The 19275-nt window shown below is 33.7% G+C and overlaps 1 protein-coding gene across 1 annotated transcript in view; it reads left to right on the top strand.

Moving 5' to 3' along the window:
* LOC105532540 (leucine-rich repeat-containing protein 7-like) overlaps window positions 1-18112 on the top strand; it is a 335660-nt gene extending 317548 nt beyond the window's left edge. The window contains exon 8 of the mRNA XM_011970712.1: window positions 16579-18112. Coding sequence (XP_011826102.1) covers window positions 16579-16585 — 7 coding nt within the window. The 3' untranslated portion in view covers window positions 16586-18112. The remainder of the gene's footprint in view (window positions 1-16578) is intronic.
* The last annotated feature ends 1163 nt before the right edge of the window (window positions 18113-19275 follow it).

The raw sequence follows: 19275 nt of genomic DNA, 5'->3' as shown, positions 1-19275 counted from the left end.
TTTTTTTGAGACAGAGTCTAACTCTGTCACCCAGGCTGGAGTGCAATGGCGTGGTCTCAGCTCACTGCAACCTCTGCCTCCAGGGTTCAAGTGATTCTCCTGCCTCAGCCTCCCAAATAGGTGGGACTACAGGCATGTGCCACCACACCCGGCTAATTTGTATACTTTTAGTAGAGATGGGGTTTCACCATGTTGACCAGGCTGGTCTCAAACTCCTGACCTTGTGATCCACCCATCTCTGTCTCCCAAAGTGCTGGGATTAGGGTGTGAGCCACCGTGCCCCCGCCCATTTGTTCCTCTTAAATAATTTTAAATAATTTCTGATAGAAAATTTTGCATTTGAAATAAGTTTCAGATGGTTGCAGAAAGAAACATGTGAAAGAGTCTAATCCAAGATGAAGGCAGAGCTAAACTCAGCAAATTGTAGGAGAAAATGGATGAGAAATATGAACCCAGCTGATTTAGGGAATCAGATAGCTTTTTCCTTTTATAATAACAATGAGAAATCTGAAATCCTTGCTTCCGTTGTAATTCAGCCACTTATATAAATATTTTGTAGTGTTTATATTAAGCATAATGATTAGCATTCAATATTGGTTCATAAGTAAACTGTACTACCTTGTAAAGCCTGGCAGATATTTCACTGATAAAGTTTTGAATAGTTGATACAGAGCCTCATTAAATTATGATTGTGTTTGTTAGTCCCAGTTTATCCACAGAATAAGCATTAAATAAGTAAATCAGCATAGTTCTAACTATGGCCTGTTTTTTAGTTGAGATCCTTGGATATATTTGAAACAAGGATAATTAACTTCTCTAAAATTTCTTGTATTGTTTTCCATCATATTTTCCATCTGTAGTTTTAAACAGAAATGCACACTGATTCTTCACCCTTGTATTACTGAACAAATAAGATAAAACAGGAACATGGAACCAGGCACAGTGACTGGTCTGTAATCCCAGCACTTTGGGAGACTGAAGTGGGAAGATCACTTGAGGTCAGGAGTTTGAGACTAGCCTGGACAACATAGTAAGATCCCATCTATACAAAAAAATAAATTTAAAAATTAGCCAAGCCTTGTGATGTGTGCCTATGGTCCTAACTACTTGGGAGGCGGAGGCAGGAGGATTTCTTCAGCTCAAGAGATCCAGGCTGCAATAAGCCAAGATGGTTCCATTGCACTCCAGCCTGGGCAACAGAGCAAGACCCTGTCTCTAAATTTAAAGAGAGAGAGAGAGAGAAGCAGGAATATGAATTTTTTGGTAATCGTAAACTATCTATTTTTAAACCAACTTACTTAGGGTAACTTGATCCAATGGGAATCCAGATATCTTTACAATCTCATATAGAATGAAGTTATTACTTAAAAATTATATAGTAAAAATGAGTATTCCTTTGGAGGAAAAACAGCTGTTAGAGCTGTTCCAACAGTTTAATAGCAAAATTAAAAATATTAAAATCAATTACAAATTTTAAAAATATGCCTGCATTTTTAAAAATCAACAGTTCTATTGGTGATTCTTGTAAGTTTACAAAATAAAATCTGGATTCATTTTCCTCAACTTAGTCTTTGGTTCCCTGCCTTTGGCAGAAACATCATGGCCAAGTGGAGGGGACCTGGGCTTTAGAGTGTGGCAAATCTTTATCGACTCTTAGTACCTTCATAGCTTATAGCAGGGCATTTAGCCTTTCTGATATGCCTTTCTATTTAGGCATTATATGTAATACGATGTATGTATCATACCCAATAGTGTCTTTACATGGTTGATGCATGATAAATGAAAGTGGTTGTTAAGTTTGCAGAGGGAAGGAGCATAAATGAAGCCAAGAGAAGCTTCCTAGAGGTTCTCAGTAGTGTAGTAGCCCTTGCTTAAAATACAAATAAATCCAGAGAGAAGAGGGCCATCCAGGCTACACCGATATTAGCACACTAGAAGGTCTCTTTCTCTTTTTCCTTTCATCCTTTGAGTTGGGAGTTGTGGCAGGACCTCTGGATTCAAGGTTTACTATTTCTGAACTTGCTTTGCCTGATTTACTTCACAGTGGCAGTTACAAAGCAGGATCCAGATGACAACTGCTCAGGAAGTCAAAATATTTATATCAGAATCAACTCTTCCTATCCACTAAATTATGAGTCATAAGATAATTGCTCTAAAATGCCCATGGTGCTAGTGCTCATTTTGCATTTCCTGAGTTATCTGACCTCTAGTTCTCAAGGAATGGTCTTTTGAGTCGTTTTATTTATCTTGGTAACCTCCTCAATGCCTAGAATCTTGTCTGTAGAGACAAAGAAGATTATTACATAATATAAAAGGGTCAATTCAACAGGAAGATGTAACAATTGCAAATATATATGAACTCAACAGCAGAGCATCTAAGTGCATAAAGCAAATATTGACAGATCTGAAAGGAGCAACTGACAACAATACAATAAATTTCACTCTTAACCCCAGGTAACTGATCTGGAAATGAATGTCGCTATTCAAAAACAGAAATAAATTCACTTGCTCCTCTGCCTAAAAAATTTTGCATGGATCCTGAACCCGAATCTACTGCTTCATATACAATTTATAATGTTGCATGTTTTTGCTGAGTGTGACAAGCTGTGTATCATCTGTGTATCATCTGTGTATATGAGAATTATATGAAGAAATGCATTAGAATTGAGTCTTGATATTTTTCAGCAAGTAGAATGAAGACTAATTTTAATACACCTCAGTTTGCAGACAGTAAGTACATGCATCATGATTCCTGAAGTTTATTCAACAACTTTTCTAACCCATTATTTTGGCATCACACACCTATATAGTAGTAGGCTTAATATATAGGTGGTATCGAAACTTTACCACATTCATTTATGATCCCAAAATCCAATATGCCATTGACAGATACCTAATTTGAATATTCTGCCTTCCTTTGTCAGGTAGTGAAGGTTTTTATTATTAGTTGATCCAAGAGATTTTATTCCCTTTTATTTTGCTCTGATGGCAATTAGCGTTAATGGATTCTGATATATATTTAAGTCCATTTCTTTTGACAAGTGTAAATTAATCACTTTTGGGGAAGGTTTTGTTAGCTAAATTGTATAAATTTAAACGTTAACTTTTCTGTAAAAGTAATGCTTTTGTCAAGAGCTAACAAAGTTGAGAAAGAAATAAGGAATTCAAAAAGGGGAAAACGTTTCTTTAAATGACAGTATGATATGTTAATTTTAATCCATTTTAAAACCAACAAGAAAATTTTCCTAAAGAACCTACTCAAATTAATTAATTTAGGTTTTAATAATATGTATTAATATTTGGAGAAATTATATTAATCTTTTAGTATCAGTAAGTTAAATTGAACTAAGTGATGTGATTTACACTGAATATCTCTATTTCTACTACAGCCAACTTATGAGCTCAATTCTCTTTTTTTTCCAGTGGTTTCCAAAATTCACAAAATTTGATTCACCTTCTATTCCTATTGCATATTTCCTTGTTTATGCACACATCAATACTCTCATCAGGGTTTTTGTTTTTATTTGTTGTTTTTTAAACTTTAAAAAGTTTACTACTACCTGAAATACATTCTTTATTGAATTCTATTTTCCTAAAGAGTCAGCTGGCATTGTATTTTTTATCTGGACCATTTTTTTCCATGTTGCTTGGAGAATCTCTTCACCTCATCATTTCTCAGTGCTTTATACCTGCCAGATACTAGACTAAAGTACTTTATATGTATTAATACTTCAAGTTCACATAGTATCATTATAATATAGGTACCATTATCAGTTCCCATTTTATAGATGAGGAAGAAAAGACTTAAGGAGACTGAGCAATGTGACCAATATTGCACAACCCTGAAAGGTAGATTAGGGATTCAAAGACAGATCGGTCTTACTTATAAATCCGAGTAGAAATAACGATGAGTGACAGTTACATTCTTTGCTAACCATATGGCCATACTATGTACACTTAGCAAATCTGAGGCTTAATATATACTGAAATGAATAAGAATATTTTATAAGATGATTGGAAATAAAATGAGTAGATTAATATCAATAGGTTTTTTTCATTCTAGGAAAAAAAGCATTGATGAAAGAAACTGAAATAAATATTCCATTCACTAGAGCAACAAAACCTATGTAGTATTTAGGAATAAGTTTTACAACAAAGGCATATGCTTAGGAAATGAAACCATAAATTCTTATTGAAGGGCATAAAAGAAGATTTGAATAAATGAAAAGGCATATATCACTTCTTATATGGAAAGATTTAATATCACAAAAGTGTTATCTCTTCCCAAATTATTCATTAATGAAGTTAAATATTTGTCTAACCAACTTTCCTTAGAATTCCAGAGACTTTTAATTAAAAGAAATAATCTTAGAATTTATATGAGAAAAAATAAATTATAGGTTATATGTTTGGGTACTTGAGCCTGCAGTCAAGGAGAGAAGTAAGTAAGAGTGTGAGAAAGAGGAGGAAAACACTCTCATAAGTACAATTGTAAAAATTAAAACTACAATGAAAAAGCATATATGAAATAATTAGTTATAAATTTATGAAAGTTATATTTTAATTTTATTTCTATACAAAGCATTTTTAAATAGAAAAGTTGAAAAGGACTGCCATTTAATTACTTCAATTGCGATTGGCAATTTACAAATTTTTGCATTCTTATCTGCCACATCTTTAATAAAGTTCATATTTTTCTAGAAAATGTTCACAGATAATGTTCTTTAGATAAATTCAGCAAATGGCATTCTTAAACAATTCAGCAGACACAACTTAATATGACCTTGTATCAACATATTGATTTAGAAAAATGAAAATGTTAGTGAAAAATCTTGCAGTGGTGACTAAAGAATCTCAAATACTTTTTAATGGATTTTGACTCCTAAAGAGTAACAGATTCAATCTACATTTTGAGTCCTGCTGAACATGACAAGCAATTTAACAAGTCCAGCCTACAGAGACATGAGAGCAGAAATCAGACCAAAAAGGAGTAACCTCACAAACGGATCTGATAAAAGTTGAGTTCATCCAAGGAGATAGAAAATCAAGTTCAAGGATATCTGCTAGGGAATAAAGTGTTAAGCTGGGCCATAGAAGTGAAACAGAAAGCAGGATCCCGCTGTCCCTAGAGGTATCCAACTAGAATAGCCGTAACAGAAAAGGCTAATGGAGAATCTTAATTCTAAACCAGAGGCTCTTTGCTTTATGCCTTATACCCCGCAGTGTCTGTGTGTGGTGGAGCTGGAAATCACAGGTGTTCTTACAGTTCAGAGACAAGTGCCTGTCAGGCCCTACCCACACTTCATAAAATCAGTTGCTACAGTGTAGCTTTCTGGTACTTTTTAAAAGTTATCTGAAAAACAGGGTAAGTTTATGAGGTCAAATTACTTACAGCTGTGCCTTCTCTGTTGCGATAATTCTTCAGATCCACGGTAGCTGTGTGTCAGGGTAGCAGGGCAGTCTCTGGCATGTCTGTACACAAAGAGCACTGTCTAGCTTGGATGGTCATTAGCATACCACCTTTCAAAATTAACCACAAAAGTATCCTTGGTGAAGAAGTCTAATCATCACCCTTCTCATTTATAACATAAAGGAAACCCATCTATGGCCCAAGATAATATTGAAAAATATTTGCAGTAAACTACACAACTCTCAACCAGACCCTCAAGTCTAGGTTGAACATGGAAAACTGGTAGTGTGTTCTTATAGATGGCATATAGATTATTATGATGGGCAAAAATAGCAAGTGGGATCTTAAAAAATCAGGTTCCTTTCAACGGAAATGAAACTTTTTATAATAAAATCAAAAATTAAAACTGAGTATTTTCACTGATCATTATAGGGAGGAGTACAGTAAAAGACCCCAGATATTCAGATTTCTGCCTGGAAATAATTAGTCCTGGACAAAGCCTACCAAGAACTAATAGTCGTGTTACCTTTGAATGTCCACTTTAACGGAAAATTCTGAATCATCAGAACAGTCTATTTGCCCTGAATAGCTGCAAGTATTTGGAAAATTTTCAGTAAATGTAGTTAACTAAAGATATTGCCAGTTAAGGAGTTTCACCTAGAGAACATAATTGTAATAATTTTTTAGAGTCATGGTTCATATCTTTTTTATTGTATTTTAAGTTCTGGGGTACATTTGCAGAATGTGCAGTTTTGTTTCATAGTTATACGCATGCCACAGTGGTTTGTTGCACCCATCAACCCTTCACCTACTATGCCTCCCTTAGCCCCCCACCCCCAAACAGGCCCCTGTGTATCATGTTCCCCTCCCTGTGTCCATGTGTTCTCATTGTTCAACTCCCACTTATGTGTGAGAATGAAAGAAAGCATATTTTAGAGGTGAATTATCATCCATGTATTTCAATGCATCACAGGTACCTTAAAGTCAAAAGTTTCAGTATTGAATTCATCATTTACATCACTATCTGTACTTTTTTCCAGTATCTCCAAGCTCAGTTAATAGAAATAACATTTTTTAGATCCTATGAATCATCTTAGGTCTATTTCTTACTCCCACATCTGATCAGTCAACAAGTTCTGTCAAATCTATTTCGCTTATTCATTTCCTTCTGTCTGGAACTCTGTGCCCCCAGAGGCTGACTCCTTTTTTATCATTTAAATCTCAAATCAAATGTCACTTGCTACAAAAGGTCCTTGATGACCCTCCAATCTAAAGCAGCCATTCCGACCCCAGACACCTTCCAAAAACTATTTTAATTTCTGCATAACACTGGTTAATATTACAAATTCTCTTATTTTTTTACTTGTCTCTCCCCTTTTAAAAACTTGTCCTTGAGAACAGGAATCTTGCCTAGCTTGTTTGTCTCTGTATCCTCATTGCCTAGTATTCTGCCCAGTGCATGATATACATTAATAGGTTGCACTTTTTAAATTCATTCATTAGAGCATTCATTCCACAAATATACTTATTAGGCACTTCTATGTCCCGCATTGTGTTAGGCATAGGAAATATGGTAATGGACAAAAGTAAACGCTATCTTGTCCTCACGTAGCTTACATTTAATCAGAGAAACAGATATTAACAGAATAACTACATAAATAAGTGTAAAGCTACAACTATGAGTAATTACTCTTTTCTCTTAATCTCTATTACCATTGCATTAGTTCAGGTTATCATTATCTCCTGCCTCAACTATTAAAATCAACTATTTCTCTGCCTCCACTGTGCCATACTCCTCTCTGTTTTTCCAAAGCTAAAATGCAAATTCAATGTCACTTTCCACCTTAAAAACCATAATAACTTCAATGACAGTCAAGAAAATGTTTCTACACTCCTTAAGATAATGGCCCTTCATGACCTGCCTATCATCTGTCTCTCCTTTCTCTCCTCATGCTGCATGCTTCAGTCACCCTAAATTACACTCTTATCTTGGGGCCTTTGTAGATATCGTTCCCTCTGCCTGATACATTTTTTTCTACTCTTTGATTAACTTACTTATCCTTTATGGCTCAATGAAGAAAAGCTCCTTCAGAAAGCCTTTTCCGGACCCACTCAAACTGGTTCTGCCATCCCTTCTATGTGCTCTCTTAGCAAAAAAATAAAAAAATAATAATTTCATTGTGCTAGAATTGTTTATTTATTTGCTTGTTTCCCTTGCAGGTCTATGAGTTCCCTTATGGGGACTCATAGATAGAAATATGAATGTCTTTTATATTTCTATCTCCATTGCCTAGAGCAGTAGCAAGTATGTAGAATAAAATAGTTGGAAGAATAGTTGGATGAATAGATGAATGGAGGAATTTGCTTCATAAAACTAAAAACAAAAGTCTATAATGATATTCAACAACACAGCTTCAAATATGTACTATTAAAATGTGTGTGAAAAAGCATATTGGCCAGAACAGAAGGCTAGTGAAGCCCATTTGGATGTTTCAAATACTGTGACAGTCAGCACTCAGTAATTTGGTCACTAAATTTATTTCATGTTTTTTAATGTTAAGAAGAGAACATCAACTATCCATAGCCCTGTGTTTGAAGTGTCAGAAGATAGGGCAACATGGCAATTACATTAGCAGACTAAAAGACAATTTGCCATATTTCTACTAGTGATGGCACACTGATTAAAACAGAGTATCCACATTCTCTAGTCCTCCATGAGGAACTTTGTAACTGAAGAAGAAAATACATGGCTACAATTTATTTGTCACTGGTTATAAGGAATTTCTAACAAATAGAGGCAATACCCTGTCATGTGTTAAGGAACGCTGAATATTTAGACCAATAAATAAAGTATTCTGCTGGGTGGGACTTACTGTGGCAACTGGGAATATATGACAACCATTGCTGTCCTAGGGAAACAATGACAATTGTTTCTAGGGAAGAGGAGCATGAGGGCACAAAGATTGCTGGTCCTTGAAAAAGTCTCAGCATCTGTTTGCCATCAGAAAGTTGTTTGTTGCCATTAGTCATTAGGGACAGAATGAGTATATAACAAAAGCATAAAACAAGGTGACTCTGGTTATTTCACCTGAGAACATCCCAGTAGAGGGGAACTACTTCCACCCTACCCCCAATGAACCTAGAGAAAACAACTTTCCTTGTTTTAAAAGGGTAACTTAAGCACCAGGGAAGGTGCTTATATATCAGCGATGGTTCCAATAGAGGCTTCAGTTGACCAGATGGTCAATACAACATCTGCACAACATGCAGTCAGTATTTGTTTAAAATGTACTTTGTTTCAAGCACTTGGTTGCATGATGCCTAACTATCAGGAAAAAAGAGCTAAGGGTAACCAATAAGAATACAACTATGGTGAACATTTGAAGTGCCAGCACTAATAGGCACCAGATTCCTACAGCTAAGGAATTAAGCACCTTGAGAGCATCAGAGTAAGCAAGCCACTGAAGACAGTTCCTTTTACATAAGTGATAAAGAGAAATAGTGCTATAGAACAAATGCCAGTCACCTCAGGAGTGACCTGGCAACCAGCCTGTGGCCAGGATTACCTCAGATTCACCAGCAGTAATGTGTGAAAACAAAGCTCCCTAGGTGCCTCTGCCAAATGGAAAATAACATTTTGTGGCAGATAGAAAGTTTGGAAAGAAATAGTTAACTATGTCTGAAGGTACCCGTAACTTTCAGTAGTGGATCAGTTACCATTTGGCAAGATGACACATTCTCAAATGGCAAAAGAATGAGGCCCAAGATAAATTCAACACAAAGCTCTTGCTTTCGTATATTATTATTTCTAACACTCAAATGTTGGAAAGGAAGAGCCCAGGAGGGTGAGTCTTCTAATGACAAAGGTTTGTTGTGTTTGTCTATTTTAAAATCACTACACCTGAAAAGAAAACAATAATAGATGGTGAAAGTGAGAGAAAGTGGAATCTTCTACTTACTTTATCTCCACTAAGGCTAAGAGCTCTTTATGGGACCTTGGGCTTTGAAAGGAGACAGAGTTGTTGTGTCAGAAGTGGAAGAGGCGTAGGGTCTGCAAATGCAGCATCAAACTGTAGGGAAAGTGGAGAACCAGCAAAGTGTTAACTAAGCAGCAGGCTTGGTAATGAAAGGGTATATACTTTTACCCTCCCAAAGTGAACTTAATTACTTTTTGGAAGTTAGACTCTGATGGCATTCAGAGTTTGCAAGCATGGACCTCCTGATTCCAAGGGTTATTTATCATTTTCTATTCCTAAATCTTCTTTCTGTAATTGTGTCCTAAATAAAAAGATCTTTACATCTTATAAAATGAAAGCATCAGAACATTCTTAAACATCATAATAGCAAAAATCATAGCAATAAGCATGCCTCGTAGTGATGTCATTCAAAGCAAAGTTTCCTCTCAATTAGACTCAAAATTAATTCATTAGCACTGAATGTCAATTCTGCATTAGTGCTCCTTTGGTAATGATTACTCACTGCCAAGGCTGCATTAAATTTCCAGTTAGAAATGATGAATGCGTACCTCTATTTATCACTGATTGTGATTTTATGAGTTATTTTTAGAATAATAATATTTTTAGCAAAGTATCTATTGTTTTTCCAATATTCCTTAATCCACTAAGCCTTGAAAAGTTTATATATATTAAGCTCACAGTAGGAGTAAAATGTCATTTATTTTTCAGACTCTTTGAGACACTGGAATAAATAAACTAGCAAAGTCTCTATTACATAGAGAAATTTATAAAATTATCATACACCTCAATGTCAAAGGAATTTAGAAATGTGAAAAAATAGTTTTTATTTTCGTTCTGATTATGATTTTATTACAAGTTCTTTATTCTTTACTTTCCTCTCTCTTTTAATATTCTTCCCACCTTGAACCTATAGTGAAGATATTGCCAACATAGATATTTATACATGTTATATATTTTTAGTTTTTATAGATTCTTCTTTCAAATTTCCTATCTTGGGATGGAATCAGGTGCGCAGACTCATAAGTAATAATCACAATATCGTTTTCTGAGAAGTAGTGATATAAAATAGAAAACTCGGGCTGATTCCCTCAGATGTTTGTGAGAAAGACTGAATAACATTATATATAAGGTACCTAGTACAGAACCATACCAAAGGATTGGAACTTGGTTTTGAAGGATCCAATGATCCACTGAAGAACATTAAGCTAGGAGTGACGTGATCAGGTTTGTATTTTTCAAGGGTAACAAACAGTTATGAAGCAAATCTAAGGAAGGTAGAATTTAGTGGTTTAGAGACAAAAGGATGGGTTTAGAGACCATTTCAATAGCCTGGAAATTATGAGAACCAATTTAAGTCAATGGCAGTGGAATGTGGAATAGAAGGGAAAGATACAAGGTATGCCTAGGAGATAGAGCCGAAACACTTTAGTAAATGATTGAGTTTGAATCAGGAAAGGTGGCAGGAAAAGAGAAGTCAAGGATAACTCACTAGTTGTTAACTTGAAAGACTTGATGCTTGGTGCTTGGGTGAATTATTATGCCATAAAATACAAAATCTTATTGTGCTATAAGATACAAAAAGTTTGAAGAAAATTGGAGGACGGGACAGGTACTAGATTAAAATAATGAGTTTCATTTTGAATATATGAAGTTTTAGTGAAATTCCCTGGTGAAGAGGTCCAAGAGATACACAGATCCAGAGACCAGAGAGAGGTCTAGAGTTAGAGGTTGAAAAACATACCATACCATTTATCATTTTACCCCAGAACAATCAAAAATATCTTCTGAATTTCTGGTTATAGAAGAATAATTAGATTTATTGAAGTCAGCCAACACGGTGGAATATATTATGAAGTCATTAAATTTTTTTTTTTAATGATGGGAAAATGCTCAAAAGAAAATATCAAATCAAATAAACAGAATGCAAAATTTTGTATGATAAAATCTCTATTGTTTAAATAAAATAGGCCTTAAAAAGCTGGAACAAAAATCATTAAACAGTTATAATGCTCACATTAGGGCTAAGAGTTTATGGTAATTTTTATTTTTTTTTTTCTATGTATCAATATTTTACAAGTTTTCTATGTGCATTTCTTAAAAGTCATTTGAGGGTAAGGATAGGCTCCTGAAAAGATATTGATTAAACTGAGTCTAAAGAACTGATAGAGTTGAGCCAGATGAAGAGGGGGTGTTAGCAGAGGTACAAAGGTGAGGAACATAGTGTGTACTTGAAACTGTAAGCAGTTAAGAGTTGGTGAAGTATAGCATGATGGCAAAGAGTCATCAAAGAGGAAGCTGAATAGGGAGATAGGGTCACACTGTGGGGGGTTGCTACATTAAAATTGTATCCTATGTGCTCTGGGAAACTCTTGAAGAAATATACATAGAGGCATGTATTCATTTTCTAGGACTGCCATAACAAAGTGCCACAGACTTGTTGGCCTAAACAATAGAAATTTATCTTCTTATAGTTCTGGAGGCCAGAATATCAATATCCAATATCAAGGTGTCAGCAAGGTTGGTTTCTTCTGAACGTGCTCTCCTTGGCTTGTGAATGGCCATCTTCTCCCTATGTCTTTACATGGTTTTTTTTTTCTCTCTCTCTCTGTGTGTGTGTGTGTGTGTGTGTGTGAGAGTGTGTGGGTGGGTGGGTGTGTGTTTGTATATCTTAATCTCCTGTTTTTATAAAGATATCACTCATTGGATTATGGTCCACCCTAGTGACCTCATTTTAACTTAAACACTGCTTTAAATACTTATCTTCAATATAGTCTTATTCTGAGGGACCGGGAATTGAAATTTAAACATATGAATTTTGAGGTAACACAACTCAGTCCATAAAAGGGAATGATGTGGTTAAATTTCATTTCGTAATCATATGGAGTTTTGAGGAAGAAGAGATAAATTAACAGGTTATTGTAATAATCAAGGCAAAACTCAGATTATTCTATAGAACTTTGTTAACAGAGATGGAGAGAAAGGGACAAATTACTGAAATATTTAGGAAACAAAATTGGCGCAGGATTAAGGTTACTTGGATGTTAGAAATGAGAGGGAGAAGCCTAATCTAGGTCTCTGGATTTCTGATTTGAATGAACCAGTAGATGGTGACATCATCAATGAAGGTTTAAAAAAATCCAAAGTAAGAAGCTTGTTCAGAGAGGAAATGATGAATTCAGTTTGAGGAATCCAATTAGAGTTACCTGAAATACAGTTAGATAGAAGACTGAGGCACAAAGACAGATAATTGGGCTGGAAGTCTATATTTTGTCTTTATTATTCTCATATGTTAAATGAAACTATGGGAGCACATCCTCACATACTGAATGATAAGAACAATACACTTAAAAAAAAAAGAAAACCAACATTTATGGGACAGGCAAAGAACAAGCCCTGAAAGACACAGTAAAGTGCGATGTGAAGCAGGAAAGGCACCTGTCATAGACTCCAAGATAGTAGAGAGCTTTGATATAGGTAATAATCAATAGTGAAAGACAGCAAAGAGATCCCAAAGGTAAAAATTGATAAATGTTAGCTGGATTTGAAATTGGAAGGACTTTTGGACATTTATGCCTAATAACAATTCCTTAGGCTTTCATGTGCTAGACAATAGATAAAGCATGGCATGTGTATGATATCTCATTTTGAGATTCATTATAATAGATTGAGGAAAGTGTCATTGTGTCCATTGTACAGATTGCAAAGATTATAGCTCAAGACAGTCAAATACCTTGCCTAAGTTCAGTCTGAGAACAGCAGATGTGGGAGTCAGTTCTAGCTTCCATCTTACGTTACCAAAGCAGGTGTGATAAGTGGAGGGGCTCAAAATTCAGAGAGCAGTAGGGCAGTGAATGAATGGTTGGTGAGGAAGTAAGATAGACTGCCCTTTTCAGCCTGGGAGAAGGTTTAGTACATTGCCTTCACACAGTAGATGCTCAATAAATTTTAGTTCAGTGAAGAAGAAATAAATGTCAACTTGTGCTAGTTATCAGGTTTACATGTTAGGTGTGGAACAGGAGGTAGCAGAGGCGTCGAGTACACACAGCCCAAGATTAGGGAGCCAGTAAAGAGAATAACGCCAAAGAAGAAAGGGGAAAATTTAGCAAGCCAGGTCCTTTGTAGAAGAGGTTGATTGAGCCTGGTATCAAGTATACAAGTAAGAATTTTACCTGAGTAGATGAACTCTTTCTTTGAGATTGAATACAAAAGAGTGAGGTATAGAAACAGGTTTAAAGGGACAAAAGGCAAATTGTTTCATCTCCCAACAATCCCCTCCATATTAAACTCCCTTATGAAAAAAATCTCACCATCCCTAATAAGTTATTTGCTTTAAAGTTTTAATAAATGTATACATGCAATTCCCAATGCCTAGAACTACTTCTCTCTTTTTTTTTGTATAGTAAATGCTTATGGAGAAATAAAGACCCAAATTATAAGTTAGCTCTCAAAATTATTTCTTGAATTCTCCAAATAGATTTTATTACTCCCTCCGTTTTCCACCTCTTACAGCACTCACTCCCTCCTCTGTAGAGTCTTGGAATCCATAGATAATTATGCTTTCATTTTTTGTTAAGTTTTTTGAAACACTTTAACATATCAACAAAATATTTGAAAATGTTATAAGGTATATCTTAGAGCAAGCATGACTTAACTTGAACACAATTGCATGTATTTAGCTCAAACTTTTATATGCCAAAAATTATATGATGTAAATTTTCTTAATGGTTAGCTAAACACTACTCTAGCAGATGACTGCATTTTGTAATAAAAATATACTCTTAATTCATTGACTTTTAATAATGTTATACCACAAATGATGCATAAATTGGGAAAATTTTTACAATGTATTTAAAGAATAAAATGTTGCTTGCCATTATAAAGATTTATGTATTGATCATCTTGATGTTTAAAGAAAATGATGTATACTTATGCCCTATCTTCAAAACCAAATTGCACGCTGTAATACCTTAAGCTTTCAACTGGTGTTAAATTTTGGCTGGTTCGATAGTGGGCTGAGAATATTGATTGCTGTATTACTGTTCTGTTAGACAATTTTATTTTTGAACAATCTGTATGCCCTATGAGAAGATCAAATGATACGGCAGAGAGATCTGAGACAAAATACTAATATTTAATTGTTTTAAGTTCAGCAGGATCAAGTTTCACATTTCAGAATCATTAAAAAATGCACAGAATGCATAATTATATTCAATTTGAGTTTGAGCTATGTAGCATGATCCATGTGTAATTTATAAAATATAGTCGAGTATTTAAAATATAAAAATATAATATTCTTTGTAACATTTTACACATGCTGTTATTTTCCTTATATCAGCAAAATAAGAATGTGAACTTTATAAACATACATTGAGAGAGTTAAGATAATCATGTGAAATGGCTATATCAATCTGTAAACACCTCTTTTAAATGACTATTTAATATTCCATCCAAAAATAAATATAAAACCCAACGTATAGCAAAATCCATAAGACAAAATATTCTCACAAAGAATCTGTTTATGTATTGCCTGTCAATTAAACATGAAGATAAGTAATTTTTGTTCAAATAATCTATGTATATTCCCAGTGTACCTATTATATACATAAAATTGTTCAACCTTTAGAGTATTTGCCAAAGTTTTCTAATGTAAGTAAAAATTATATGGATTTGAGAACTATACTTCTTACATTCTATTGTGAAAATATTTTAAGATTCATGTGCACTAATTTCAGTTGTTTGCAAACATACTGTAATGAAACATTATATTTTCATTTTTAATGTAAAATATAAAAGTCTCTTTAGATGGAGCAAAAAGAAATTTCTAATGCAGCTAATGTATTCAATCATCGTTTAATATTCTGTGTAGTCATAATTGCATTTGTCTGAGCATATCCAACGTTTAAATTAGTGCAAGTTGGTAAAATTCTAGCATTTAATTAGTTTGAATAAAATGTAGTACACAAAAAATTGTAAACAAAATATGTGTGAGTCATTAATTGAAATGTGATTGGTGGATTTTCTGGAAGAAATGGGGAGAAAATTAAAGTAGAGTAATAGCATGATTAATTGATTCAGGATGGTTCCTACTGAAAAATTATGTTCAATAAGAATCTGTCATGACTTTTGATCATTTGTTACTCTACAGTATATCAAATATAATGGAGTCAGGTGCACAAGCTGTAAAAGCGACTGTTATAAAAATGCCAATTTCTTAAATTAAAAAGGTGGTTACTTAAATGATTTAATTCCAAATAGCCATACTTTATTAATTTGAGCTATTGCTGTATCTAGAGATGTTAAATATTTTTATAAACGATTTTGTTCTCATATATACATTTATCATTCTGCATTCCAGTCAATGGTTTTTAAAATTTCCTCTCAAGGTCCAAATTACACATATTTTTATCAAAAAATAGAGATGCCTGGCAAAAGTTGCTATTTAAATATTTAACAGAAAAATATATTGGAAGAATAATTATTTGTTTACAACCCAAAACATTATTTCAATCAAAATTCTTTTAATATAATAAAATGTGTTCTTCTACAGTATATTCATTTACATATACCTCTCTCATTGGTGTCTTTCAGTGATGTTTTCTCATATGAGATCTTTTTCAAACACTATGGAGATTAAACTGAATTATCTTAATATGATTTGAACCACTATACTGGAGAAGAAAATTTCATAGAAGGGAAATTCATAAATTTTGTCATTTTCAGAGAGTGTAGGGGACATTAAAATTCATAGTAAAATATCAACGTGTCCATTTCTATTATGCCTTAAACAGTATGCATTAATCATGCTTATTGTCGCAGAGGGTTATTGGAAATCAGTAGAAGCTTGGAAGTGATAGTGTAAGCAAGTTATTTTCATGACAATGGCTTATCACCTGATGATCATCATATGAAAGTTTTGCTTGCTCCTTTCAGGGGGTATGCATGTTTTTCATCATCTGGTCCAATTCCACTCTGAGTTTAATTTTCTGTTTTTATTTTATCTAACATTTTTCCTAATCCTAGAACTATGCCTCTTTACAAAAATATTACTTAAAACCTATTTCTATGGAATTACATTAAAACAAGTAAACTTTCTACCACCCTGTACTGTAAACCAATTGGTAATTATTTTAGTCACCTTCTGCATTAGGAGTTCCATCTTTTGGGCATTGAAATTGATTTTTTTCATCTTAGCATCTGAAGATCCAGAGTGTGCCCCTTGCCCAATCGCCTGAGACTATACAGTGACACCTACAACAGAGGATGTGGAGGGAGCAGCTTTTCGGGCACCAGAAATGGCAGCATCAGGAGCATCAGCACGAATAGACTTTGTAGAGGTAGTTCTCCCAAACTATATTACGAAACCAAACATTTTTGGTGCGCTACCTGCTGATGGGGGCTGCCTTCTTACTGCCTAGTATCTACAAAATGTTTGGTCTTTGTTAAAGTTTAACAATGACATTTATGACTAATATAGAAAGACCTGATTTTTTTCCAAGTGTGTTCAGTTGCCATAACTTTCAATGAATATGAAATTTTATCAGTCTCAAAAAAACATTAATACCCATATTTTTATCTGATTGATTTCACTATTTGTTATGTTAAGGTGCTGTTGTGTATAATTTGTATATTTTTTATATGGATCAAACTAAGCCATCTTTTAAAAGTCATCCTAATGCAGTAAATAAGATAATTTCTCTAGTTTGTTAAATTCTTCAGAGACTGAATACAATTGCCTCGTTTTTCTGTCATACTCCCTGATGATGTTCCATTGTGGACTTATTTTGCAAAGTTCCCAGATGGCACAATCAAAATATGAAACGCTGGTGATTGATTGATTTTATGTATCCTTTCATCTTAAGTAATTTAATGTGAAACAGTTATTTTCTAGCTCTAAAATACATTTGTTAATTAACCATATTGGCTTTTCGTGCAGTTCAATGACTTATAGCATTTCAATTTGCATACAAAATGAGTCTCTGTAATGGTACTTTTGCTAAATAAATAACAATCGACATAATGGGTTCATTTGCTTTTAATATTTTATACATATAGTTTAGAAGTAGGATATATTTCATATTGAAATTTTGAAAAGATTGAAATTCAACATACAAGGGTCACCATCTTCTTACTATGCCTAATGCAGTACAGCAAATTCACTCTTCATCCCATATTAACTCCTTTTTGGAACAAGGCAAAATACAAATAATTTACAATGACTGTGTTGGAGCTAGTGCTTGATTAAATACAATTCAAAGGTTCTTTTTATAAAACAGGTATGAGCAGGACACACTGAGCTTACAGGCTTTTCCTATTGTTTAGTTTCTATTTCATTTTACTGCCTAGGAAAGAAACACATTTTTTTGCAAAACCTATGCTATTGGAGCTGAAATGTACTTTCTTGAATATTTCTATTCTGTTTTATGAATTTCAATTATGTGAAATATAGAAATATAAAATTGCCTTAGAATGCGTAACTCTTTGTATAAAACATATATCTGAAAGTAGATGTTGATTTTTTGTTAAACTTGTGTAAATGCTGATTTTTCCATGAGTACTTATGAAGATCTGTATGTAAAAATTTTAAGTCTACTGTGTTTGTACCATCTGTTTTTAGCTGTGTATACTATATGCTAATTGACTTCTGTCATTGTCACATATATTGAATATATCACTGAAAACGTAAAAGGTATATTGCTATTCTAAAAACAAAATTGTAAATTCCTGACATTGCTTTAGAATAAGTTGCACTATCTTAGTGTAGTTTTATAATGTGTTCTTATGAATTCTCAGTGCCCTTCAAATGCCATCAATTTATTTAGCTTTCCGAAATTTATTTTAGAGATTACTTAAAAAGAGATTACTTAAAACATTCTGTGTGAAAGTAGCTTTAAAGATTAAAGAAACATTGCTGTTTTGACTTTATGATGGTCTAAGTAAGAAACTGGACCTTTCATTATTAAAGCTTAAAAATCTTATGCAGCAGCAATGAAAGTCCGCATCAGTGTGTAGACTGTTGAATAATTAACTTTACTGCAGTAAACCATGTTGTCTTTCTGGTCTTGACAATATATAGCAATTGAAAACTTGTATGTGTAGCATAAAGGAAATTTTTCTTAATGAAAAGAAGTTAACAAGTAAATTAAATAACTGTTATCAAAGCTAAAGTTCTTTAAAACTTAATCAGCAGAAGTGATTATAAAAGTAAAAGGTTAAAATGAATACAATTGAATATAATACATGATTTATTTTGCCCAATGTCCATGTTATATGTCCTGGTTAGTGCTCCAACAATCATAAGTGATTGTAAATTCATTCATAATATTTGTGTGACTCTAATCTTTTATTCCAAGAGGAATCATGCATACCAGTTTAACAAAATACTGACTGTGTTTATCTGTGAAGTTTCATATAATTTCAGCCTCAATATATACTTTTTAAAAAAACAGGTAAAAATGGTAATAAGATGAGATGTTTTCATATGCATTTACTCTTATTGAAATAATTGTATTGAACTCTTTTATAAATATATGCTATTGATTTTACATTCAGGAGTAGTAGGATATGCATATTATGCCAGAATTTGGCTAAACATATTCAATAAAGAAAACAACAAAAACGACCCCTTAAGAAAAGGGCAGTACAGTATGTGGTTACCCATTCTCCAAGATACAAATACCATACAGCCCTTTCTCTCTTCATAATATTAGACTACTCTCAGGAACCTGGGGCATGATGTGAACAACAACTATGAAGGGGCTCTTATGCCATAGTTGGGCTTTATTTTCTGGGCAATAGAGAGGTTTTGATGAAATGGTTTTAAGCAGCAGAATGACAAGTTACGTTTGTAAGTGATGAGATAAAACTGGCTAAGTAAGAATTCACACTCTC

Source organism: Mandrillus leucophaeus, unplaced genomic scaffold (assembly GCF_000951045.1).
Source record: "Mandrillus leucophaeus isolate KB7577 unplaced genomic scaffold, Mleu.le_1.0 Scaffold967, whole genome shotgun sequence".
Lineage (NCBI taxonomy): Eukaryota > Metazoa > Chordata > Mammalia > Primates > Cercopithecidae > Mandrillus > Mandrillus leucophaeus.
This window is presented reverse-complemented; position numbering and strand designations above follow the sequence as displayed.